We start from the raw sequence: 19570 nt of genomic DNA, 5'->3' as shown, positions 1-19570 counted from the left end.
AAAAAAAACCAGCCATGAAGCTAAGCCTGCAGAAGCTAGAAAGGCCCTGAAATGAATTGTTCCCCAGATCCTCCAGAACAGAAGGCAGTTCTGTGCACTCACATGATTTCTGACTTCCCAAACTACAGGAGGGCTAACATATGTGTTGATTTTATTGTGAGTGATAACAGTAGTAGGACACTAGCATAAGGGAGCAGTTGGTAATGGCCACATGGACTCCAGCTACAGGAACACGGACAGAGACAGACAATAGTGTTGGATTCTGAACTTCCTTCGGGGACACTGCCCTACTGCCACCAGCAGATTCGTTCCTGTGTGTGTTTCTTTCTCCTCCCTTCTCCCAACAGGTAGAGAACCACTGCCTTAGAGTGTATCAGAAGATCATAAGGCAGACTAATACATTCAAAGTAAGAAGAGACCAGAAGTGCCCACAAGAGTACAGACACAGATTAGCCAGAGCATATTCCATGGTAAGTGTTGCAATAATAACTGCTTGTAGATTCACTGATGAGCCAATACATGGGACATTCATACCATTCTTAGTTATCCTATCAGGAGTCCATGGGCCTCTGTAGAATTCAGTTATTCCTTGACATCCTGCTAGCTGGAATTGGCAGAACATCATTGTGACACCCAGGCTGGTGCTTTTGTCCCTGGATGCTGACATTGTCTGGTTTTGGTACATTGCCTTGTTATATGGTAGATTCAGCACCTTTGCTTTATGAAAGTAACAAATAATTGAATGACATCTTAGACTAGCAACAAGGCAATGCAAATCCACTAGGAGGGACAGAGAGGCACCTCTGGATACTGAAAAGAAAAGGTCATTTGGGAGAATGACTCACTCTTTGGGGAATACACTCACTTCATAGGTATTTGAGAATCAAAGATTGAAGGGACCTTCTAAGTCATCCCTTTCTCCCATCTTTTGTACTTAGCAGATACTCAGTAAATGTTCTTCGAATTGCAGAAACAGTAAACAAGGGCCTGGTGAAGAAGGTCCAGTATGGCCCACCCATGTTGCATCCACAGGTAGGTGATTAAATAATTGGGCTGTCACAGCCAGGCTCCAGTTACCTTTTCCAAGCTTTGGTCCAGGAGAACTTTCTCTTGACTTCGACTTTGGCGATGGCAAGTGGCCCACCAATGTATACTGCTCTGGCACTTTATAAAGCTTCTCCGAGCCCCCCCGGGCCCTGTCCTCTTGCATAGCCAGCAGGGAGCGCTCAGACAGTACTGGGGAGTTGTTGTCATAAGGGGAGATGTCACCACTGGAGGCTTTGTTGGAGTCTGTAGATGAATGCCTCCCTCCCATGGAAAAGGAAACTTCCGTCGGAAGCATGTCAGGGCTCCTGGTATAAGATAATAAAGGCGTGTAAGTATGATCAGATTCAGATGTTACACAATCGCCAATGGAATATTTCGAAGACATGGACATGGAGGCTGAAATAAAAAGACCATCAATAATGCGAAAATGTTTTCCATAAAATGATCACAAGATGGCAGAAAAACACAACAAATGTAACAAGACATAGCAGCTGGTGAAGGATGCAACAGAGGAGAAAAATCAAGTTCTGCTGTAGTTGCCAGTGTTCAGCCAGCAGAGAGCAGTAAATCCTCGCAAATGTTACAAAACAAAGGTCAACTAGAAGGGTGGAGATGAACCCACACATGCCTGTATTCCACAACCCTGGCCGCTGGCAAAGAGAAATAAAACCTAACAGGTTTAACAAAAACAGGATATAAATACAGATGGATCCCTGTCACCACCTTGCATCGCTTGAATGCCTCATGGACTTATGCCTGATTAAATTTAAGAGTTAAAGCCTTGAGGAGGGGTCACTATTAAGCAAGAAAAAGGAAAAGATGACATTTTATAACCTTCCTCAGTCTCCTGAGTTAAAAATATTACAGACAGGGACAATCCTGGGTTAAAGGAAATGCAGGGATAAAAATGGAGCAAAGGCTGAAGAAAAGGCTATCCAGAAACCGCCCCACTGTGCGTGGGATCCATTCCATCCACAAACAGCAAACCCCAACACTATTGCTGATGTCAAGATGTGCTTGCAGACAGGAGCCTGGTATGGCTGTCCTCTGAGAGACTCTGCCAGCACCTGACTAAGACATACAGATACTCACAGCCATCCATTGGACTGAGCCTGGGGACCCCAATGGGAAAGTTAGGGGAAGGACTGAAGGAACTGAAGAAGATTGTAACTCCATAGGAAGAACAACAGTATCAACTAACCAGACCCCTCAGAGCTTCCAGGGACTGAACCACCAACCAAAAATTAGACATTGGCCAGTCCATGGCTCTAGCTATATATGTAGCAGAGGACTGCTTTATCTGGCATCAGTGGGAGGGGAGGCACTTGGTCCTGTGGAGGCTTGATGCCCCAGAGAAGGGGGATGCTAGAGGGTTGAAGTAGGAGTAGGTGTATGGGTGAGGAACACCCTTTTAGAGGCAAAGGGGAGGGGGAATGGGGTGGGAGATATGTGGAGGAAAGACTGGGAAGGCAGATAACATTTGAAATGTAAACAAATAAAATGATTACTAAATAAAGAAAAATACAAGTCTCCCCCCAAAACAATAATCCAGACTCACAGTTCATTGTGGCTTTAGGGTAAACTTTTATTTTCCCTCTGTGCACCTGGCAAATTAATTTATACTTCCTATGATGAAGACAATGTTGCTAATGGTGGAAATGTCTATTTATGAAGAGGTGGCTAAACTGGTAAACAAATTACTGTCATAACCGAGTGTATGTAAATACAATGAACATGAATTTGCAAAGCGTTAATAGTTTTGCAGTATAATCTATAGCATTATCTCACATACTATTAGCATCCACTTATGAGTTGTCATAGCAACAGAAATAACAGCGAAAATGTAAATGAAACAGGAAAATGAGAATACCAGAAATGTCAGGACTGGGCAAAGTCTTACCTGGAACCATCTTTATTTTCTACCTTCCTCAAAACAGTGGCCCTGACATCTTCAAGGGAAATGATCAAAGATTGATTAAATGTTTCACAATGTGCTTCTGCCTCCCCACACCCTTACCCTATTTGCTTCTCTTTCCTGGTCTTTGGTTTCCATTTGTTGCAGTTTTCAAAACAAATCCTTTGTGGTCTCAAAGAAGGTAAACATACACAGAGCAATCCTCTCCCAGCCAAATGGTTTTTGACATGCAAAATGAAGGAAGTGAATTCATCATCGGGGCCCTAGCTTTATCTCAGGTTTCCAGCAAGGATTAGTACCCAGGGGAAATATGTCCTGGCATTTGTGATGTGCCATGCCTGTCAGAGGCAACCTGGACTCTGGCTCTTTTGCTGAGGATATTTCCTACCCACATAGAATAGCTAAGATCTTTGCTTGCCTCCTCTTTGAACTGATATCACACAATCTTATAGGCAGGAGCCAGAGGACAGCCATAGGGATGATTTTCCAGACTTGTAGGCTGCCAGTGAATTTGAAGGAAAATAAAATCAAGAATAAGCTAACAGCTTCTGCTGAAAAGTGGGGAGGAAACTCACCACTATGACTAATTAAATGGGAAAAAACTTCTTAATTCCAAGTAGGGAAACACAAATTCATACAAATGGGTAGGTGCCTATTGTCATGGGACATGGCTCTTCTTGGGAAAGGTTTATTATAAATACTACAAGAAGTGACTGTATTAGATTCAGAAGGGCCACAGATCAGATTATTGGGCTGATTTTAGTAGATTCCCCTTCTTGGGTGACATTTTCCTTTTAGTCACTAATGAAAATGTCTTCATTCTACCCCATAAGACTAAGCTGTGGCTGTATATCTAGTGTTCGGAAGCCATAGCCTTATTGTATGGGAAAGTCTAAGTCATTGCTCAAGTCATGAGCCCACCTGAAACAATATATAGTTTGGATTTTGCCTCCTTTTATTGGTGGAATGGTGGGTTGGAGGTTGTTTACAGACACCATGATAATTTCAGCTTATGTGTTGCACATTTCTTCTTACCAGAAATGTAGAAGGCAAACATCCAGGGCAATGATCTAAATGTACATTCAGCCAGGAGTGATGAGCATAAATGAGAAACCTCAGGGAAGAAATTTTCTCTCAAGACTTCATATTGGGAGCATTTAAGGTTTCTATAGAAGGAGTAGATTTTTACCCAGTGCTACAAAGAGCTCAGTAATAAATAATGCACGGCTCTTTGCTATGAGGGCTAGAAGGCTCAGAGGGCTTGGAGTCTTGTGTGAGTTGTTGCATAGGTGCTTATGGGGTGTCTGTATATTTTGCACCCCAAACTCAGCTTACCACTCTTCCCATTGTTTTCCTTATTTCCCCCTCTCACATTTCTTCCCATGACACTGCTCCACTACACATACTTTTTCAAGGTGCTTCAGACACTTCTAATGGAGCTGGTGTACAGAGGGGAATTGTACTTACATTAGTTGTTGGGAAAATGCAGAACAGGCAATGTCATGTTTAGTGGTTTGGTGAAAAGGAAACAAAACAAGGGCAATCAAGAATAATTGTAACATGAACTCCCATCACTCTGCTAGTTTTTTTCCATTCTCAATGTTCTCATTGGGTCTCCCAGATCAAAAGGAGAGAGGGCACTTGTCCCTTTCCTCTTTCCTTCACGTTGACTTTGCCAAAGTTCATTTAGCAGCTGAGAGAACTTACTCTCCCTAGTAGTGCTACATTTCCATCATTTGGAAATATGCATTTGCAAGCTCCTCTTTGGATTTTGAACTGGCTGAATCAGTCATGGAGCCTGCTGCAAACTAAGCACGTGAGATACCGTGCTAAACAACATGAAAGATTTCAAGGTGGCAACAAGATGTTGCTACAACAAAAAGTAGATCCTTTTGAGTGCCAAGCTGTTGCCTAGGAAGCCATCTTTGCCTACTGAAATGGAAACCTTGGGGTAGGATCAGGAGAATGTGTTTATAGAAGATTCAGATACATGAAGGAGTTTAAGGGTCTCTTATAATAAAACCTTCCTTCCCGTCCCAATCCATATATGTGAGAGTGGGCTAAAGATCTGCTAAGAGCCAAGAGGGTATCAATGAAGATCAAGCTGTAGTGTTGACTCAACTGGAAGTGAAATTAATGATTGTAACCTTGGTATAGATGGGCCTCAACTAGAGAAAGGAGATATTACCTCCTTTCCAACACTTAATCCTCCTCTAGCCTCCATATACAGGAGTCAGAAAATGGAATGAAGTCTGGTTGTGAGGAAGTAGGAATTCAGGGAAGTGGTTGAAGATAAATTTTAGATATAGAAGCACACAAATTGTTTTACAATTGAGGCTCCAGGTAGCTAATATCATAGCCAGGGACACAGACAATTCCCTCCAATAACAGATGATACTTTCCCTTTTTGGTTTCCCCCATTGCTATATTCCAGCTACGGAAATGAGTACAATATAGGTATACATTGGAAGCAGCTTGAAAAATATGTGGCATGCTTCTTTGGACTGTAATAAGACTGACAGCTATTCAAGTTCATTCTATGGTAGGACTTGCACTAAGCTAGTCTGGAATGTTTTTGCTCCTGACCTAAGATTAGAAATGGCCAAGTAAAACAGATAGTTGGTTAAAATACCTTATTTGTCTAGTATTCCAGGTAGTATTCCAGGTGTAAAATTTATTAAGCACATGTACTTGGTGTGGTAAATTAATACTAAAAAGCTGAACTTTTAGCTTACAGTTAATGACCACTTAAAATGTTTAAAACATCTTGTTCAGTTTGTTTTCTCAGCAGAGGTAAGAGAAGTATAGCCAAATTTGCTTATGAACCCATGTCAAAAGAATTCCCAGATGGTGACAGATATTCTCCTCTTCAGAATCTCTGAAGTAAGCCTCACAAGTGTTCTTTCTGATTTGCATATAGGATCTCCACAATTAAGAAGACTGTTCTAAGTGAGCATTAAGATATTTGAGTGCTTGCTTATAGACGTGACTGGCTTTGATGAGGGTAGCAGTAGCTGAGGCATTCTTGGGGTGATCTTTCTATGTCTTTGGATCTTTAGCAGAATGTTGGCTGGTGAAGTTGCTAAGTCATGTGGTTTTGAGTCTAAATGTGTCTTGCTCTTTCACTTTTCATATTCAGTGTCCAGTGGACTGAGGGTAAGATTATTGAGTAGATGGGCTGCCAGACAACATGGGTTTGTCTCTGAGCAGGGAGGGTAACTTGTAAGATTCTTAAACCCCAGGACCGTCCCCAGCATGCATGGCCAGTCCTAGCTAACCAAACATGAGATGGGCATGGAGAGTGAATCAACATTCTCACCCTTAGCTTGTCTCTCCAGGTCAGGGTGTAAAGTCGCTGGCAGGGTACTGCGAGCAAGCCTGCACTGCGGCCGGAAATACAGAACTGGTTCTGTGAATAAATGAAGAACTCCAATTCAACTCTTAGTGTTACTGGCCCAGCCCATTGCTGAGCTATCTAGCTGAGAAAGAAAAGTTTCAAAGGTGTGTTGTCTTTGTCCTTGGCTCAATCACTCAATTGATAAACTTCACCAGTCTGCTGGAATGCAAAATTTGTAATTATCTTGTGCACTATTAATTGCACCAGGAAGTGATCCATTGCCACAGCAGCCCTGGAATTATGGAGATCCCCATATTAATCATGAACAGGACTACAAAGATTACCTTAGGTAGAATCCTGAGGGATAAAACACCTCTCTGAAGAGGTGCTGATGTGAACCTCACCTCTGCCCCAGATGGTAAAACCAGTACAAGATGTAGGCAGAAATGACAACCTATTATATAACAGTCCACCAAGTGGTAAAAGACACCTTTAATTGTGAGCATTGATAGATTAGAATGAATGATCCCAATGGTATGACTTTGATAAAGCTGAACAAAAATACCACTAAACTACAAGAAACCTGTCACTCATAGTACAGAAAGTTGATTTATAATAGGGGTGGATTCTATCTATAAAGAACAAAGATCTTACAGTTCCTAACTTGCTTTTTGGAATGAATAGAGGTCTTCATCCATAATCTTGATGCACTAGTCACAGGTGTTCCTATTTTTTTCTTTTATAATTTCAATAAAGACTTTGTGAAGGCCACTAACAAATTTAATTACATTGAAACTTAAAGATAGATACTATAGGTTTGGTTCATTTGTGTCTACTTTCTCCCAAAATACAGTTAAATTTGTTTCCACTTGTGGGCAGGAATGGATGCTCTGTCTAGTTTGGTTGAATTTCTATTATATTTCTGGGGCAACTATGAGAATTGATAGACAAAAGGAAATTTTTCTTTACTGTGTTTTTGTTTGTTTATGGTTTTGAGACAAGATCTCATGCAATCTATGGTGGCCTCAAACTTAACTATGTAGGCAGGGCTGACCTCAATACTCCTGATCCTCTTGCTCCCAACTCCATAATGCTTAAATTTGATGACTGGCTCCTTAGGTTTTCTGAAGCCCACATTTGAAAATTACAAGAACTGTTATTAGAATTAGATCCCATGCCATAGATAATCCAGAGTTCCACAGGGTTCCATCTCCCCAGCCGTAGATCATGTTCAGTTATACCAAGCATTCCTTGTGCAGAGTTCCAGGTGTCTGAAACACCTTAGTGAAAAAAGAAAACTGTGGACTTCAATATAAATAATTTTATGTAAAGGTCATTTCTCTCCCTATGACACTACAAAAGCAAAATTTGCTTAAAAAATGAAAAATAGGTATATTGGAACCTTTAACACTGAAGTAAGCTCCAGTGCATCATTTATACACAACAGTGTTATCATTATCTAATCTCAGGTTAAATGAACTAAAAATCATTTCAAAATGTCACTTGGTCAACAGAAACTGTCACACTTAGTAATTGAATTTAAAAAGTGACAAAGGGGAGGTTTTGACAATGTGATTGGCGGGTTGCCTCCTTTTAGGACAGCCCCACACATTTTACTATCAGCTTGGCATCGTGGGTGGCTGCATAAAGCATTGGTATTTAAAAAATGTTTTCTCCTTTGCTTCTCATTGTCTAATGAGAATCCAATTTGATTTTGTAAAATATTGTATTACAAAGGTGTGTTTGTAACTGAGTTATTTCCTTAAATTTTGTGCCCAGATACACATTTCCTTTGCCTCACCCTAGTCCTGACCCTGCTATAACACATTTTTAGCATTAGAAGTCTTCATTCAACCTGCATGGCCCTCTTAGATGAACATTCCATCATTCTCCCCTATATTCTAACATACATTCTGAATCAAAGACAGGGGAGTCTGTTTTAGGGACTTCTGAAGAAAAGATCACATAATTCTAGCAAGTACACCAGATAAGTTGTTAAAAAGTGCGAAGCCTAGCAACTTTGGTACTAAAAATCTCTTCCAGTCTCCCTTTGGCATGCCAGTTTGGTTGAAGCTAAACACTGAGGTGCATGAGCACAAGAAAAGACAATAAATTCTCTTTGCTCTCAAACAATTCTGATGTTGTACACAAAAGGAGAAAACTCAAATCACCAGGTTACCAAATGTCACAAAATATTTGTGCTTTCAAAACAGAAATAATAATAGTAATGATGATAATAATAATAATAATAATTCATTCTGTGCTTTACACTCTTTGCCTCCTCCCCCAAATTAAATCTTGGGGCATTTCCACTTGGCCATTCAGGAATCTCAAGCTTTACTTATGCATGTGAACTGGGGAATGGGGGCTTTCAGGGAAAGAAAGTCAAAAGTCTCCAGTGGATAAGGAGCTATGCTTTTAAAACCAATGAGAAAACTCTTTTTCATGGGCCATATTTTGTGGTCATCTGTTATCTCATAGATATTACAATACTATTTCTCATAGATATTGTAGTAATATCTATGAGATATCTATGAGATATTACTCATAGATATTGCCTCTTATACAAGCAAATAGTTGTAAATGAACCATATGGTGAAGTTCAGAGTAACCCAATAGTAACTTTAATCTCAGTTAACAGATGAGAAAATGGAGTCAGAGTCATCAATGAACATACCTTATAGCACAAAACTAATAGCAAAAGAGTTGATTTTGGATATAAGGAGATCTCAATCGCAACTTGAAACTTGCAAGCAGTTTCATAAATTACACAGACATAGCTCATTGGTGGTTAATTGACATGAGTGCCACTGTAGACAGCACCATCTGTCAGTTTGGGGTACTGTAATTTATAATCAAAATAATTCCATAATTATAGTGATATTTTGTCTCTGTATTCCTTTATCACTACTTTCTGATTTTAATGTCACCCCAACTACCCCAGCCTGGTATTTTAGAACACATATGCCTACATTCATTATTGTCTTTCCAGACAGATGGCAACTTTGCTGTTTTGATGAAGTCCAAGATTAGCGATCTGAACACCCAGACCCAGTCACATCTTTCCTGAAGTTCCAAGCATACTGCATGTTCTTCCTTTCCCCAGAAGCCATTATGAGCCTACAAACCCCAAGTGGATTTCTAAGCCAGAATTTTGTGCTACTCCTTTATAAACCTAAGGACACATGATGAAGGTCAAAACTCATATCACCCAAGTCTCCATAGGATTTTAAATATAGAAAATCCAAGTTGTAGATCTCAGTCAGTTCTTTGGAGTTTGGGCTGCTTATTAGAATCATGTGGAGAGCTTTGAAAATATCAATACCTGGATTGCAACCCAGAACAAATTAGCAAACACCATGGAGCTGTTCTTTACCATCTCCAGGTGTTTGGAATGAGCAGGTAAGTCTGAGACTATGTCTAAGTACTGGTCATCTGGAATTCTGTTACATACTGAATAATATACCTCTCCCATCAGGTCTGAATGTACATAAAGTCAAAAAAATGACTTGGCATTTTGAGCTTCCTATACTCCAGATGTAAATCATGGGCGAGTAGCAACAATATCACAGGAGACCTTGTTGAAAATGCAGAATCACAATTCTCTCAAAAGAGAAGCACCTTCCAAAGGTTTGAAGTGCTTCATATATATGGGGAGTTTGAGAAGCATATGTTTATGGCCTAAAGTGACCACCAACTGCTCAAGCCTCAGAAGGCCACTAAAATCAAATATTATTTGCACAAATATCTATATTTTACTTCATTGCATTAGTAATGGCCCTCGGGACTGTTCTTTGCCTGTGCTGAGAGGAAAACAAACCAAAAGAAAAACAAAACAAAAAAAATCTTCCTCCTCTTCTCCCTAAAGAGTCACTCATACACGGACTGGGAACAAAAGAGGACAGAACAATTACAGAGCTTGGTGTGGGCTTAATATGTGCACTTAGTCCTTCCTAAGAGCAGAGAGGGAAAGATTGTTCTTACCTTGGCATTTATATGCCAAAAGCATTCGTGAAAACCACATTGCATTCATGTTAATGGTTCTTTCAAAAATCAAATGTACCTATGAATACAGCCACACAAAAGAAATTTGGACAGTCAACAGTCCTTTTTTTTTTCAGGTTAATGCTTTTTAGATGTCCTACCATATAGGAACAAAATGTTACAAATGAAGATTAACTAGGGAGTTACAAATAGAAACATCACTGGTTTTGTTTCCTTGCCCACGGTAGAGAAACAAGTGAGATTATTAAAATGCTGGCAGCATATGGTTTGTTAGGGAGAAATGAGAATTTACACCTTGATGGGAGTTAGAAATCTGGGAAAAAATAAGTGCAGCTCCAATTCTCTGATATGACAAGACCCTGAAATGCAGGACCATGTGTACTTTTTATAGATTTGTATTTACTTGTGCTTCTTGGAACTTGAATCCAAGCAGAACATTTTACTTGAACCAGAAATTTCCTTGATATTGATTGGCACAGAAATTGATTTTTCTTACAGTGAATTTGAAAGGGTGATCTGATTACAAGCCCTTCCCGGCACTGCTGGAATGGGAGGTTAGCTGAATTTAGCTGAGCTATTAATATATTGGCCTGGGAAGAAGGCGATTAAACAACGTAGAATTTTCTTTCATTAAATCTCTCTAAATAGTATCATTTTATTATCACCTGAAATAAGTTGAAATGAAAAGTAATCAAATTTGACAATTACTCTTGAGAAATTGCTGAAAATGTCTCATTTCTAAGTTACATCCAAATAAACCCTATCTTTAAAACAAATCTATGCCTGAAAAATAAAAAAATGATATGAATTTTTTCTTATCAGGCTAAGGTATGTCATTGATTCTAGGATTAATGCCACTTTTGAAGTCAATAGATCATGGGCAAATGGGTCCTAGACTTATGGATTAAAAGCATAGCACAGTGATACTCTCAAGAGAGAACATAATCAACTCTTCCTGTCCCAAATTTAAGGCTGTGTATTTGTGTGGTGACGGTGCTCCTGGTTGGTGTACCTGTATCTGGGCTTTTCCAAATGTTTAGCACCTCCAAAACACTCTGCCTCTGGAGCAGCTGCTGGGATTGAACATAAAATCTGAACAAGGAACCCATTTCTGTGCTTCTATCAAGACAACATGGTGGTAAGCCATAACTTATAGCATACCTTTCATTTTTCTTATTGCAAACTTGGATACTGTGCATTTTCATGAAGTCAATACAAGCTATACATAATGACAGAGCTAGAAAAGTACATACTTCTCATTGCAAAGGGGCACTTAGGTCTCAGCAAAGGTTGCTCTTGTGGTTTGGAAATGGATTGCTCCCACCTGTAAAGTTGCATACGGAACACCCCAACCCCAAGAAAGCCAAAAGGGTATTAATCAACTATCAAGGCTCTTAACAGGCATGCCCACATTTTTGACATTGTAACACAACATTATCACTGACAAAGAGTTACAAAGACATAAGTTTACAGTTTCCTATTAGGCTGAATTCTTAGCTATACCAAGGCACACACAGCCAGAGGACACAAGTTGGACATGCCTCCTAGAATCATTTATACACATTATCTCCCTTTGAGCTTCTTGCCAGTATTTCAGCACCTTTTTTCCCCACTGTGAACACAATCAGAAGTTTCCAAAGGTGCTAGAGAAAGTTGAAAACAAACAAGAAATATCTGGGAAAGTAGCTTGGAATTTGGTAAGTCGAAAAGACTAAAATAATTTCTGCTTAGGTATTTGATCAGACTGGCAAAAACAAAAAAAAAAAACAAAACAAAAAAACAAAAAAAACAACATTGTCAAAATCCTACTTGTGTCACTCTGCGCAAAAATATGGGTACCTTTCAAATTCTTTAGATATGAAATGAAAAATTAAAATCCCCAATGTGGCTCTAGTAGGAAAATGTGCATACTCACGAGGATTGGGAATCCTTTCTCCTGAGCAAGTAGTCCACAACATCTGGATCTGTCTCCAGAAGGCTGATCAGCACTTCATTCTGGAGATCAGGGGAAACCTGGAAGAGCCAAATATTGACACATAAGTAAAAACCTGCCAAAGATGTAAAACATGGCCTCAGTAACTTTATGTCAGCACACACCAAGGCTTCACATCCTTAAGAAAGCAGATTGACTTACTGGTTTAAACCAACTCACGCAACATGTTTAATTCTCAGGACAAACTAGAATATTATCTTGTTATCACACTCCATCCAAAATGACAAATGCCTGGAAATCTTGTCTAGTCATTTGGATGCTTGTGCTGCACAGACTAGATTTTCCTGGCTTTGAGTAAGCAAACCATCATAGGTAAGAGAAATGGTGTTCATAATTTATATCTGAGGACACTTTCTAGAGTTCATGTGTTTAATTATGCTGAGAGAATGGGCATAAATTATGATTGTCTTGAGATGTTCTGTAACATGTAGTCAGCTGATTAAGTTTTCATGCCCTTGAGCCACAGTCCTTAAATTCTAGGTCTAGCATCTTACTTGTAGGACTTTCATCATTATACATTAACAAGGACCTGTTTGTCTCAGTTAACCCATCTATAAAATGGGAATAACAGTCATAACCCAAATAGTTGCTAATATAAATGACTCATTTTGTATTGACAGTTTGCAACAATACATGGTACATGATAAACACCCCAAAACACCAAAACCAATGCTGGCATCCTCTCTGTACAAGCTATGATGATTCAACGTCTGCCCTTCCTCTTTTCTTGTTCCTAACCCATACTGAAAATTTTTTTTTTTACATCACTATTTCATGAGCACCAACAGGAAATTATACACGAGTACCACACTTCTCCCAGTCTAATCCACAGTGCATTCAAAGACAGTCTTAAGTCAGTCATGTGGAAATGTTCTATGGGACAAGATTGAATCCAGCTCTGACTTGCAGTTTTCTACTCCATAGACCCTGCTAGGTCAAGCAGAAGCAACTCAGACTACTGGGACAAAATACACTTCTCACATGTAAACGCCGAGAGAAAAGTTTTCAAAACCACAGGGACAAGTCTTCTGAGAATAAGTGGTTGGAGGAAGAATTTGCCTTGTGCCTCTTGCACTTCTCAATTGTTCTTGAGTTTAGAGAAGCTGGAAACAATCTTATTAACAAAAACAGAGATGAGAAAGGAAGAGAACGCCTTTCTTCTCTCATAAATCAGGTCCTCCTACTTCATCCTGAATCCTGATGAATGAAATTGCCAAAATCTAGCCACATAGCTCAAAATCTCCAAGGTGAGTCCAAGCCTATGTCTTGTCTACTCCCAGACATAGCCAGGAGGTCAGCTTGACTTCCTGTGTTTGTTACTTCTTCCCTCCCCTTCCATTCCAACTGCAGTGTCTAAAGTTCAAGCCTTCATTACCCCTTTGTAGTGTTCATCTGTTAGCCATTAGCACCCTCCATTCCCCTCTTCTTAGAAAAGTTATATCCTAGTCCTCCCCAGAAAACCAGCTACTCTCCAAAACCCTTGGCTCAAGGGTGAAGTGTACCTTCATTTAAGTTGACCAACTATTCCATTCCCAGAGCTGCATATCTGCTTGGAAAATAGGAATGTGGCTCTACTAGAGGCAAAACAAAAACCAAGAGACAAGAGACAGAGCCTCCAGCTTCATATAGCTGACATTACAACAAATAATGGTGGTGGGGGGTGCAGTGGCTAGATCTTGATATTATTTGTATTCTGGGTGAAGCTATGCCTGATGTCACATTCAACTTTCAACTCTCTGGTCATCTGAACCACCAAATAAAGTAGTTTGTGTATCTAGAGGAAAAGGAACATATGTACATTTGTTGGGCCTTTCATGTGATTGCTTGCTAAATTGAACCCAATTACCTTAAAATATACATCAAAGTTCTTTACACGGTTTGAAGATATTCACTAAAAACTCTTTATCCCTACAGCTGAAACTACATGATGCTGAAACTACATATGGCTTTCTCTCCTAAGTAGGTAGTTCCTATCTTCTCCTCTAACAATGGTTCAAATATCCTCTAGTTCAGAACCACTATGGTTCTCTCTCTGGTTCTCTTCCATATCCATTCTTTTCATTCATTGCATCAATATTTGGTCAATGCTTACAGAGTAAATACCAGGAAAGCAATTTTAAGGATTCAGCTACAAACCAAACAGACAAGAATAACTGTCTTTATGGATCTGGCAACAAATCTATGGAAATGGGCATTGAACAAATATACAAGGGTAACATAACGAGTCCTGTAGAGAACAGCAAACAAGAGTGACAAGAAATGCTGAAAGAGATGTAATATTAAATGGGATGATCATGTCATGGAAAAATGACATTTTAGGGGAAAAAAAGTAAAGTTGGAGAATATTACACCAGGCAGAAGGAAGAAATTAATGTCAAAAGTCCTGAGTCTGGAACAGTGAGGCTCTAGCAAGACTGTAAGAGTGAGGAAGAAGTGGGTGGTAAGGGGGAAGCAGGTAGCCAGGGCCAGATGTTGCAGAGTCCTTTTGATCATGATTCAGCGTCTGCTTTTGTTCAAAGTGAGTGGGGAGCTACTAGAGATCTTGATGTGATGACTAATAAAATTGTTATCAGTCTGGCTTCTCAGTGGAAAATAGATTGGATGGAAAGCCAGGGTTGAAGCAAGAAAAATTAACAAGGACAACTGATGAGTTCCAATCAGTGATACTGGTGCTGGACCAGGACGGCAAGATGATGAGAAATATTAAGATCTTAAACATGATGATAACAATGGTGACAATTTAAATTAATTTAATGGAAGGAGAGGCTGATAATGAGAGACAGAAAAGATGGTTTCAAGTTTTGTAGCTTGGATAGCAAGATGGAGAAGCTATTGATTGAATTTGAGATGCTAAGGGAGGAAAAGATTGGGTGAAGGTCAGGAGTTTGGCTTTGATATGATAATGTTGATAGGTCTGTGAGACATCCAAGTGGAAGTATCTAGTAGGCAGCCAGAAATGAGGACTTGGAGTTCAGTTTACAGGTCCTGTCTGAGCACAGAAATATAGAAGACATGTACAGATGGTATTTAAAGCTCTATGATAAAAACAATGATCTGACAATTAAAGGGAATGAGAAGGAAAAGTGTGGATATTTTACAAACATGATAGATTGCATTCTCTTACTATATTAGATAAATTAAGCAGCTAAAAACCTATCATTTTAAGTGCATGTTCCAGTTAATGAATATAGATCATTTATGTCCATTTAAAAAGTAATACATAAGGGTGAAATGAGGAATATTTTTACTTATATCTTTTTTGTTAGTATAGAATAGAGTTTATTCAGGGCATGGGGAGGGGAGTTAAGAAGGAAGTCAAGGCAGAGAAAAGCAGAGAGAGGGAGAGAGTAGAGAAGTAGAGGCCGGCCATGGCCACGTGGAGAGAGGGGGAAGGGGATGGGGAGAGGGGGTTCCAGAAGGGAGAGGCAAGAGAGCAAGAGGCTAGAGCTATTTATATTTTTATATTCATGTATTTGATGTGAATGTGCATGTGTAGGTCAGAGGACAAGTTGTGGGAGCTGGTTGTCTCCTTCCACTATGTGGTAATCAGATTTGTGTTATAAACAACTTTACTAACTGAGCCATCCTGTTGGCCACAAGAGAGATTTTTTTTTTTTAAATGGATAGCATCTGGGCACTGTGGCATCTATTTGTAAAGCTGATGGAGAGGGCATAAGTGTGAGGCCACATGTGGGCTACATATTAAAACTCCAAGTCAATGGGGCCAGGGGTGGGGCTGCTCAGTGGAAGAGTGGTTACTTCGCATGGGTAAGACCCTAAGTTTGATTCCCAGCACTGGGAAAAAGATGAGCAAAGCAAAAATAATATAAGCTAAAAATGTATATCTTGAACTAATTTTTATAAATACATCTAGGGGCAAATTAGGAAAATGCTTGCAGATTCATAGTTAATTCAATTTAAAATTTGTTATGCTTAGATATGTAATACATAATTTTGTTCCAAGTACCAATCTGTTCCCACTGAAAAATAAACAAAAGTGCATGCATGTCCTTTGGAGTGATACAAGGACTGTAGTCTCGAGTCCCTGAGACTGTATGTTTTGTCTAATGACAAATTATCAGTGTGGAGAATCAGAATAACCTGCACTATTATAACATGTTACAGGAAGTGTCGTTATTTAAGAGATAACATGCAGTACACTTGGTTGAATTATCCTGCATTTTTGAGGTTTTACTCATTCAGCTAGGCTTGACTACCAAGAGATTATAATTCTTGGTATTATTTTATGTAGTAGACGTGACTTTTCCTTGGTAAGAAATGCACATAAAATGGGACAGGGCTATAAATCTATATATAGTTTCTCTCTGAATATCCCAAGATGGTATTTTAGCTTGGAGAAAGGATTTACATATACATACAATGATATCGTTAGGGATGTGGCTCTACAACTTACAGAGTTGACAGTATTTTCTTATGTAGTCTCCAAAACTAACTTGAGTACATAGAATTTATTAAATATTATCTCCTTTAAATCCCATTTCTTTTTGTTACAGAGTAATTTAAAGAACCTTCTAGAACTCATAAGAAAAGAAACATTTTTTCCTTGAGATGAATGGTGGAAAAAAAATGGATACAGTGGGAAACAAAGGTAGGGAGATGGAATTGGTGTCTTGAATGGATTTTCAAATGCTCACATCATAAGCTGCAACTGCTATTCTTTTCCAGTGACTCCTCATTTTCTGTATTTGTACTTTTTGTCTACTATCACTTAATAAAAATATAATTAAACTACAGGCTCAATTGCATTGGATAAACATTAATTTGCCACTAATTTAGGGACTCCATAGGGAAGCAAAACCCAAGTAAATAAACTAGCAAGCAACAGCAGCTTCACAGAACAATGTGATACCTAGCTGCCTCACTTTTGGAAAGGTATGCACAAGTGTTTCCTAGCTGAGTTTTTTAACTGGGCTTTTGTTTATCTATTAAGTCCCTAAATTGATAGTAAGTGAATGTTTATACAAGCTGGTCACTTCTGCCCAGTATCACAGGGGTAGAGTTGCTGTCTAAGAAATATCTGACTCCACAGCCCTTGATCCCTGGTTCTGGTTGTGCTGCTTATAATTAAGGCAAACTGGGACATGTCAAGTGCCTTCCTTTGCTTGCATCTGCAAGCTAGTCCTATTTTCCTTTAGAGCAAGTTATCACAAAGGTTAACACATCTGAAAACACCATATTTATTGAAAGGAGGCCTAGTAGTGAAAAAGCTTCATGAGAAATATATCCATTGCTGTGATAAAACACTATGACCAAATTCAACTTTAGGAGGAAAAAGGTTATTTTGGCATACACCTCTTAGGTCACAGCATCACCGAAGAAAATTAGGGCAGGAATTTACAGATGGCACTTAGTGGCAGGAACGAAAGCAGGAGCCATGGAGGAGTGCTGCTCATTGTCTTCCTAGCCTGACTGCATATAAAACTCAGGCCCAGCTGCCCAGAAGTAGCATTTTCCCAGTTGGACTGGGCCCTCCCACATCAATTATTAGTCAAGAAAATGCCCCACAGGCCATGCTGTAGGCTAATCTGGTGGGGATGTTTTCCTCAAAGAGATTTCTTCTTTCCAAAAGACCATAATGTGTGTCAAGTTGACAAAAATTATCCATGCCAGACCTCATTACTTCTTACTGGGATATCCTGAGAAGGCATATCTCCTGAAAGGAAGGATAGTCTCAGGTGTGATAGGCTTTGTTAGTTACTCTTGCTTAATAGTAGGGCAAAATCATATGTGTAATCCTGATTAACCTCCCCAAGGTACCAAGCTTCTGGAAAAGGCTTTCTTTTGTATTGAAAAGGGATACATGAGAAAAAAATATTTTTCTTTATCAAACAACTCTATATGTTGAAATGAAAACAACAACAAAAACAAAAACAAAAACCCAACTAGTTCAAAATGATCCCTTACTGAATTCATTGTTTGCCATTGAAATGTTAATTGGATTTTAGTCAAGGATTTGGTAATTTTAGCCATTTTCTAGGGGTACCATTTATGGCTGTGTTTATCTGGAGACTCAACTCCTTAGATTTTAATGTGTTCTTTCAAAGCATAATGTTATTCCAAAAATCAAAAGAACTTTGTACTCCCTCACTTCAGAGAAAAAAATGTAAACACTGCACATATGAAGGAATAAAACTGTCACAATTAAAATCTACCCTATCAAATTAAAAATGAAACCTTGTATGATTGCCTAGAGTCTAACTGCTATGAGGTAGTTTATTCCATAAACTACCAAGAGGGAAAAAGTTTTCTCCATAACAAACCATTAGGTGCTCCCTGAACAGCAGTTCCCAGGACCCAACCCTACCATATATGCCACGGGGTGTTCCACAGCAATCCAGCCCTTTGCACTTGACCAAGAAGAATGCTTTGGCATTTCAAATTCTTAACACTTCCCTGCAAAAGTAAATGCCACTGGAAGTCATGATTGGTACATTTTAGCTAACAAGCTGAAAGGACTCACTTTGGCTGTTAAGGATTGCAAAAGCTCAAATAAGGTCAAAATCAATGTGAAACCTTTTGTGTGACTCCGCTGTGACAAGTGGTTCATTATTTTAGGAGCATCTGCATGTAGGTGCAGGTTCAGGAGGAATTAAATTCGGTAATTATTTTTTTGCTTTTGTTTTTTAAAACAGGTTCTCAGGCTGTATGTATGTCAGGCTTGGAACTCACCATATTGCCCAGGGTGTGTTCAAATTCATAGGAATCCTTCTGAATTGGTCTCCTGAATGTTGGCATTAAAGGTATGATATATAACATTCTGACTTCAATGAATATTTCTAGAATGTTTCTAGAATTTTTTGATTAATTGAAGAACCTTAGTGAACAAACACAGTGAAAGATCCAAAGAGTTTGTTCAAGAATGCTGCAAGTAAGCATGCAAGCAAGGAAGGAAGGAAGAAAGGAAGGAAGGAAGGAAGGAAGGAAGGAAGGAAGGATGGAAGGAAGGAAGGAAGGAAGAAAAATTATCTCCATGGCAACAGGTGAAAGGCAGTAGAAACAGCTCAGGAATAATGATTTGTTCTCTCTACCTGGATATGATGTCAATAGAAAAAATGTTGTATCTTTGCAGACAAGCACAGGTGAGCAAAGACTCAGCAGGAACTCAGACTGGCTACTGGACATGCTGGCTTAAACATGAAGTGGGAAAATGCTATGACTAGCTTAGAGTGGTAGAGATTGTTAAAGATCTCCTGGCTCCACACTTTTTCTTTGCCAACAATAAGCCTCCTTATTCAAGATTCTGAATCAAAGT

The 19570-nt window shown here is 39.2% G+C and overlaps 1 protein-coding gene across 5 annotated transcripts in view; it reads right to left on the bottom strand.

Annotated features, from left to right (window-relative positions):
- Arhgap6 (Rho GTPase activating protein 6) overlaps window positions 1-19570 on the bottom strand; it is a 484877-nt gene that overhangs the window by 1703 nt on the left and 463604 nt on the right. For all 5 annotated transcript variants that reach the window (XM_031371330.1, XM_031371345.1, XM_031371361.1 and 2 more), the window contains 2 exons: window positions 12220-12317; window positions 1078-1352 (listed from right to left, as the gene is read on the bottom strand). In XM_031371330.1, coding sequence (XP_031227190.1) covers window positions 1078-1352; window positions 12220-12317 — 373 coding nt within the window. The remainder of the gene's footprint in view (window positions 1-1077; window positions 1353-12219; window positions 12318-19570) is intronic.

This window comes from Mastomys coucha, chromosome X (assembly GCF_008632895.1).
Source record: "Mastomys coucha isolate ucsf_1 chromosome X, UCSF_Mcou_1, whole genome shotgun sequence".
Taxonomy (NCBI): domain Eukaryota; kingdom Metazoa; phylum Chordata; class Mammalia; order Rodentia; family Muridae; genus Mastomys; species Mastomys coucha.
The sequence above is the reverse complement of the archived record's forward strand: the minus strand, read 5'-3'. Positions and strand labels throughout refer to the sequence as shown.